The sequence below is a fragment of the Octopus bimaculoides genome, chromosome 1, assembly GCF_001194135.2.
Source record: "Octopus bimaculoides isolate UCB-OBI-ISO-001 chromosome 1, ASM119413v2, whole genome shotgun sequence".
Lineage (NCBI taxonomy): Eukaryota > Metazoa > Mollusca > Cephalopoda > Octopoda > Octopodidae > Octopus > Octopus bimaculoides.
The window spans coordinates 114,600,872-114,609,297 of record NC_068981.1 but is presented as its reverse complement, the minus strand read 5'-3'; the positions used below and the strand labels follow the sequence as shown (position 1 = coordinate 114,609,297).

The window sequence follows — 8,426 nt, the reverse complement described above, 5'->3', positions numbered from 1 at the left end:
GCTATCCCACAAATTCGAAGTATAAATAAAACACATACACTGTGTGTTGCTTTCAATTCATAATAAATATACACTGGATGGTTGTTGAAAGGATAACAACCCAAAGTGCTTTCTTGTTTTGTGTGCGTTCTCTATTTCTACGATGTACACAATCATTATTTTCTTTATTTGCTGTGACCTTGCTTTCTCTAGTCAATTGTCTCTCTACCTATTACCATCTCCTTTCTCTCAACATCTTATCCAGATCCTTTTCCTTCAACTTCCATTCTGATATTATTATATTCTTTTCACTCCTGCTCACCCAACAGTCACACATTTCCTCCACCTTTCTTGCACTTGTAGGACTAATATCTGAACTTCTAAATTTTCATTTTCTCCTCCCACATCACTTTGGCTAATTTAATTTTGTACTTTTTTTAATCATAAAAGACTATTTTCCAGCATACAAGTCAATATAGAATATAGTATTCAAACATTGTCACTGCTTTCCAAATCCTGCTGCATTTCACATAGAATCTTTGGTTCTTGAAAGTTGTTTTGGTGTATAAGTTGACCTACCTTTTTTGGCTGTAAATTTTAGTCTGAAAAATTCAACTTGTATGCCAGGAAATATGATGTGCATAATTTCTTTTTTTTTTCTAGTCTATAAAAAAACACCTATGCTGGATTTGAACTCCAAATCAATGAGCTAACAGTAAAATACAACATTTATTTATATATTTCAAATCCGAAAGAAAATATCCAAACAACTCAGACAAAGCTTAGTCACATCCTTTTTTTGCCATCAATTTATCACTGAAATTCTATCATTATCATCACACTTGCTGGCAATAGATAAGGACTCTAATATTTTTATTTCAAGCTTGTCTTTTGCATTGTTCTTTATATTGTTTAAGGCCCAACATCTAGAAATTTCATCTCAACGGTAATTACCCACATCTCTAATGGTTATTTAACTGTTAACAGATAGAAGTTTGTCAATCAGTTATTCATGGAAGTCACTATAACCTATATCTTCTCAGTTAATGTGAGATTTTGCAGTCACAGTTTCACTATGCTTCAATGTAATTTAATATGACTGAAACTATTGTCACTGTACTTGTAAGGAACAATCTCCCACAGCATACTATAGTTCTGATAAGTATTAACTGGAGCATAAAGCGAACATGGTTTGCTGGATGGGTAATGTCAGTGTGCATGTACAACAGAGTGTAAATGACTTAAGAGGAAAATTGAAAAAGAACTGGGTATAAGGGGCACCAAATATAGCATGCAAGGGAGAAGACTGTACTAGTATGCTCATGTGATGCATACGGATGGGGACAGCAGTATAAAAAAGTGCCAATCTCCAACTGTGAAGGGAACTTGTGTAAGGGATAGACCCAGGAAGGCATGGAATGAACTGGTGCGAAATGATCTGCAGAGGTTGAATTTCACAGAGATGACAAAAGACCAAGACTTTTGGTGATTTGCTGTACTAGAGAAGACATGTCAAGCTTAGTAAAATCATGACCATACATACAGGGAAGTCCTGTGCAGCCATACTCCCATTCCCCTCACACATACAATTCTGTCCTTTGGCAAAACTCCCCCATAACCCATCTTCCCAACAAAACCCACCACCCACTACAGGCCACTCCACTCTCCCTCATGTACCTATCAGCACACTCTCCATTCCTTTACATATCTTCCAGACCCAACTCCCAGCTACTCCAATTCCTCTCACACTCTTACTACTTATATTCTCCACCACTGCTCCTTGTGGGTATGCCTTTCTCTCTAAACCTCCCTCTCTTTCTTTATACTACTGGGGTAGCCAAGTATCTCTGTAGTAAGACAGCTATCCCTGTCCCTTCATAATAGTTCAACCTCTTGCTTGGCTCATGGGATTTTCTCTCATTTTCATTCTCTCTCAACTGAGAGGTCCATGTCCTGCAAGCTACTCGGTAATCCTGCAGGAGCTGGAAAAGCACCCATGCTGATGCTATGTAAAAAAGAACCTGTACTGGTGTCACATAAAAAGCACCCTGTACAATCTGTAAAATGGTTGGAATTAAGAACATCCAGCAGTAGAAACCATTTCAAAACAAACAATTGGAGCTCGTTTGCCAGTTCCTCTCAGACTGTCCAACCCATGCCAGCATGGAGAATGAACATTAGATGGTGATGATGATGGTTTAGATAATGGTTATTTTCAATGTTAAAAGTGTAATGTTGATTCATCATCATCATCATCATCTGCTTTCCATGCTAGCATGGGTTGGATGATTTAATTGAGGACTGGAGAAACCAGATGGCTACACCAGGCTCCACTCTGATTTGGCAGAGTTTCTACAGCTGGATGCCCTTCCTCATGCCAACCACTCCGAGAGTGTAGTGGGTGCTTTTACGTGCCACCAGCACAAAGGCCAGTCAGGTGGTACTGGCAACGGCCACGTTCAAAATGGTGTATTTTATGTGCCACTTGCACAGGAGCCAGTCTAGCGGCACTGGCATGATCTCACTCGAATGTCTTTACACATGCCACCGGCACAAGTTTTTGGCTTAAAATTTCAGTCCCACTGCATGGCACCATGACACTCTTTACTGTCACTTTAGACTGACTAATGCCTAGTAACGAATTCAAGAGAGAGAGAGAGAGAGAGAAAGAGAGAGAAAGAGAGTGTGTGTGTGTGCACGCGTGCATCTGTCTGAATCTTCTCATTTCACTAGTGATGGTGTAGACAAAGCAGGACTGATGTTGATATTATGACTGGCTGCTCTGTGATTTTGGAAACCAGGTGAGGGTTAGCAACAAGAGAAAATCTTATCCAAAAATCAATTCCCCATCAAATCTTGGTAACAAAGAAAAACAGATTAACCTTTTGGCATTGATTCTGACCATACCAGGCCCAAATATTCTACCTGTTTTATGTTGGAACTGGCCAGATCCAGCCTCTCACATCTACCCTACAATGTCATTCTACAAATAAACAACTACTTCATGACTAATTTTAAATAAGCATTACATTTGTTAAATTAGACTTAATGCTATGGGGTTAAACAAACAAACTATACACAGTATATTAGCATCAACTTAAGCATTAAGTTTGTTAATCAGTTCACTATCAACTCATTACTATCAACTCATTACTATCAACTCATTACTAGTGAGCCTTTAGTAAAATTCATGGACATCATTTCAGTGATGCATCTACAGCTGTACTAATGATGAACTTGTTGGTAAACTACAACAATAGAATTATTTTGGGTGTTATGAGTAGTTTTATTATGGAGATTGCTGCATAAGTGTAAAGATGAAAAATATATCTATGTAGAAAGTAATTCTCTTTAAGTGTACAAACGAATGTAGCCATCGGCACCCGAAGAAAAGAGCCAGGGTTGCGTGGGGTGGAACTGGCAGTCCAATACTCCAAGACCATTCACTGAGTCATGACCATGTAGAACTTTAACAGGTACAAGAAGTGGATTCTGTAGAAGATCACTATAAAAAAAGAAAAAAAAAGAAATACAATTAAATAAAACAATTAGTTGGAGTTTTATTTCAAATGGAAAGCCACATAAAAATATCAGTATCAACATTAATTTCATGTTATATACTCTTGATCTTTGACATCTTTCACAAACAATGCATCATCAGCTACTTAATTAAATATTAACCACATCTTGATTAAAAAAAAAAAAAAAAAATTATTTTAGGCACCTTTACACAGACAAGATATTGTGTTTTGACTGCCACGTAAAAAGCACCCAGTACACTCAGTAAAGTGGGAGAGCATCTATTTGTAGAAAGCAAGCCAAAACAGACTATGGAACCCAGTGCAGTTCCTGCCAAGTCCTCCAACTAATGCCAGCATGGAAAACAGATGTTAAATGATGGTGAGATAGATAAATAATTGCCTACCTCTAACCATCTGTCATTTACCTAACCCTCTTGTGAATTTATGCGATCCTATGTCCCTATATGTCATTTGTTTTTCTGTCCTCATCCCATCACATTTACCTGCTTGTACATTGAAGGTATGCCCTGGCACCTAATCTCCATCTTCTCTTCTTTCCAGTGGGGGTAGTCAAGTATCTCTTCTATAATAAGACACTTGTTTCTGTCTTTCTTTTAACTTATCACCTGGCACAAAGTCACCTCTCTCAATACTACTCCCTACCTCGATCAAAGGGTTTTGTCTTGCATGCTACTTGGCAACCTTGCTAGTGCTGGTGATATGAAAAAGGCACCCAGGACACTCTGTAAAGTGGGATGACATTAGGAAAGGCAAGTCTTTTCTGAGGCTGTCATAGATCTTGAAATTTTAAAATCAAGGGAAATTTTTCAAATTTGATATATTGATGTAATTTTTCATACTGAATCCAATTTTGTTATTCATTTGTTCCATAAAAATTTTAGAAAGATGATACAGAGGTTTAAAGTTTTGATAAGTTTTACCCAATTAGAAAACAGGAATGGGAAGCTGGCAATTTCTATGTGACAGCCGTCTCTCACAAAATGAAAGCAAAACCTTACAATGACAAAGAAGTTTAAGAGATTTTTTAAAATAAAGTTGAAGAAGCCTTTAGTAATGCAGATTGTTCTTTTAATTTTAAATGTATGACATTCACATGTGTGTGTGAGTGTGTATGTGTATATATCACCACCATCATCATCATTATCGTTTAACATCCGCTTTCCATGCTGGCATGGCTTGGATGGTTTGACTGACTGGCAAGCCAGGAGGCTGCACTAGGCCCCAATCTGATCTGGTAAGGTTTCTACAGCTAGATGCTCTTACTAATGCCAACCACTGGCATCGACTATGTTCAAACGGTGTTTTTTACATGTCACCGACATGGGAGCCAGTCAGGCGGCACTGGCAACAACTATGCTCGAATAGTGCTTTTCACGTGCCACCGTCATAGGAGCCAGTCAGGTGACACAGGCATTGACCACACTTGAATGGTGCTTTTTACATGCCACCTGCATCGGTGCCAGTCAGGCAGTACTAGCATCGGCCACAACAATATATATCTATCTTATGGCAGATGATACAAGGGGCAGTAACTTGTATCAAACATTATTAATGATACGAAAGGCCCGACAATAACGTTTGCAAATTCTCGATTGTTTTTAATCAGATTTTTTACTGCGCACACTGGTAAGGGCTAGTGTAGCATGTGCTGCTACCACATAATAGTTATTCGCAAATACCTGTTCAGTGATGGCAGGACGTGCTAGAAATACCAGCCAAATCGGTTAATGTTTACAAGTACACCTGCCCATCAACCCTCACCACTATATACATTATAGCCTCTGGCCCACCAAAGCCTTGTGAGTGGATTTCGTAGACAGAAACTAAAAGAACAGTCATATATATGTGTATATTAGTGTGTGTGTGCACGTGTTTTTGTACCCCCACCATTACTTTACAACCAATGTTGGTGTGTCTACATACCTATAACTTAGTGGTTTGGCAAAAAGGCACTGATAGAATAATTAGTAGGTGGTGCTCCAGCATGGCCACATCCACATGACTGAAACAAGTAAAACAATAAAAAACTATGCCATTTTAATCCCGAGCAAGGCCGGGTATCTCTGCTAGTATATATAAAACTGAGAATGTGTATTTGTCTGTATGTATGCATCACTAAAACTCAAGAAGTACCCAACCAATTTCATGCAAATTTTACACATACTTTGCTTAGGATCCATGCAGTGTCATGGGCCAAAAAAATTTTCACCTTCTTGCTTAATGTGAGCCTGGAGCAATCCCTAATTTCTTACACTATTTCAGTATTACGTGTCAAAAGTGAAACAATAACATCTCTATTGTAACGAGATAATACTTTCAGTTTTAATAGTGAAACTATTAACACTTTCACTATGATATATTTATGTATGTATGTCTATATGCGTACGTGTGTGTGTGTATATGTATATATATACACATGTATACATATATATATATATATATATATGTGTGTGCATGCATATATATATAGCTTTATACAGAAATGTTGACATAGGAATAAGTTACATTGATAATGGATATTAGCGTCAAATCTCTCTCTTAAATGTAAAAATTTAAAACTTTGGATATATAAACAAGGAGAACGATCTCTAAGGAGTCTAATTTAGATTTTTTTTGCGGTGAAATCTCCTGCTATATTGGTAACGATTACATAGTTTTCTATGAAAAATTATATATTACCTCTCGTCTTATAGTAGACACAGCTACCTAACTGTTTACCAATGGAGGTTTTTGACATAGACGCATCCATGAAAAACATACCCATCCCACCAAAAAAGATTTATATTGAGCAGCTCATCCAAAAAACACATTCTTTTATAAACAGAATTCGATGGAGGGCGCACTTTTGGGATAAAAAAGAACAACAAAATGACATATCGAAAGATGAATCAAGATACACGAGATTGTTTAAGTCTAGAAGAAATCCGCTGTATAACCACAAATTAGACAAATTTGAAGAAGATATTTGGTCTGTCGTAAAGAACATTAAATTTAATAGATCACCAAGAATGAACCAACACCTGAAACACCTAGAAGGAATTATTAAGGAAATAAGGAACACTGACAAGATTCTGGTGAAATCTGACAAAAAAGGAAACATCTATAAATTAACCAGACAGAACTACAAAGACTTACTGAAAAAAGAAATTGAGAAAAGTTATAAGGTAATAAATAAAAATACACTTAAGAAGGCAAATATGGAAATCAAAGAGATAATGGAAAAATACAACCAGACAGATAGGACAGAACCCTTGATACCAAAAGAACCGAGATTCATTCTTAAAGATCATAAAGTGAATTTTTGGACACAACCATCTTTAAGGCTTATATGCCCAACAAAATCGGACATAGGGATATTAAGTAAAAATATTATCAATAAGTACATAACTACGATAGTAGATAGGTTGAAGTTAAATTTATGGTCAAGTACAGACCAAGTAATCAGATGGTTTAATTCTATTGAGGACAAAAAAAAAATACTAAATTCATTCAATTTGATATAGCTAATTTTTATGGATCCATTAACCTGATCATATTAAATAAGGCAATGTGGTTTTTCCATAAGAAGGCTGGATTTAGTAGAGAAGAATTTAAAGTGATAACAGCTGCTAGAAAGTCTTTTATTAGTCTTAATGATAAAGTATGAATACGGAAGGATACACCAGATGCTTTCGATGTCCCCATGGGGAGCTCTGACTCAGCACAAATAGCTGATATGGTGGGTTCCTTCATTCTTTATGAATTAAATGATCAATTCCCTATGATTAGGAGGGGGGGGGGTCTATATAGGGATGACTGCCTTCTATATAGTAGGAATAGCTCCAACCAGAAACTGCAGAGGATTAAGGGTAGACTGGCTAGATGTAACATTAGATATTAAAAATGAGACATAGAGACCATATCATAAACCTTTAACTAACCTAAAATATATAAATAAATCGAGTAACCATCCTAGAAAAATTATTGATAATTTAGTTAAAAATATTTCATTAAGACTCTCCAGATTATCTACTAATAATAGGATTTTTAATAATGAAGCTCAATTCTATAATTCGGCATTAAATAGGGCAGGTTACAAAGAGAAGGTTTACTATATTGAAACTGATAGCAACAACGTTAAGACAGATAACAATAATAGGCATAAGAATAAACTCAATGGAAATAAGGAAAATAAACCCAAGAATTTCCATAAACGTAACATAGGTAATTTAAAATTTTTTAAGAATGATACTGGTAACTCTGATAATACTAAAGATGAAAATGTGTGGTTCATAATCCCATTTGGGAGGAATATTAAAAGTAACTTGATTGCAAAATTTAGACATTTCCCAAAGAATTCACACTATGGTAAAATTATTAATGCACATATCATTAGATTTGGGTTTTCGAACACTATGAATTTAGCACAAATAATTGCAGCCCATAATTTTAAAATACTGAAATCTAAAGAAATAGGGGTGGATAGGGATATGAACCCTGATATAAATGGTAATAATAATAATAATTATTATTATTATTATTATGGCGGTATTAATAATAATGATAATGATAGTAATAATCAGAATTTGATTACAGTAACAGAGGTCAACCCTAGAAGATTGAAATTTGAAGGCCCTAATGCGAGAGTTAGAAATGTAGTTTATCAATGTAAGGTAAGGACTCAGACAGATGTTAGGCGATACCTGGGATGTACTTCGGGACAAATCTGTAAAAGAATATCTAATCATTATAGTACCTTTAGAGATAGAAGGAAAATAGCAAGCACTAGCCTTAGTAAATTCATCTGGGAACTCAAAGAACAAAAAAAAGCAATATTTGTTAGAATGGCCGGTTATCGCGAGATCATTCCCATACAATAAGGGTAAGAAATACTGTTCGCTATGTACCTTAGAACTTTATTACATA

At 36.0% G+C, this 8,426-nt stretch overlaps 1 protein-coding gene across 1 annotated transcript in view; it reads right to left on the bottom strand.

The window, feature by feature from the left end:
- Window positions 1-3,241: 3,241 nt before the first annotated feature.
- Window positions 3,242-8,426, bottom strand: part of LOC106874947 (ribosome biogenesis protein bop1-B) — a 51,632-nt gene continuing 46,447 nt past the window's right edge. The window contains exon 20 of the mRNA XM_014922866.2: window positions 3,242-3,484. Within this exon, the coding sequence (XP_014778352.1) occupies window positions 3,331-3,484 (154 nt within the window). The 3' untranslated portion in view covers window positions 3,242-3,330. The remainder of the gene's footprint in view (window positions 3,485-8,426) is intronic.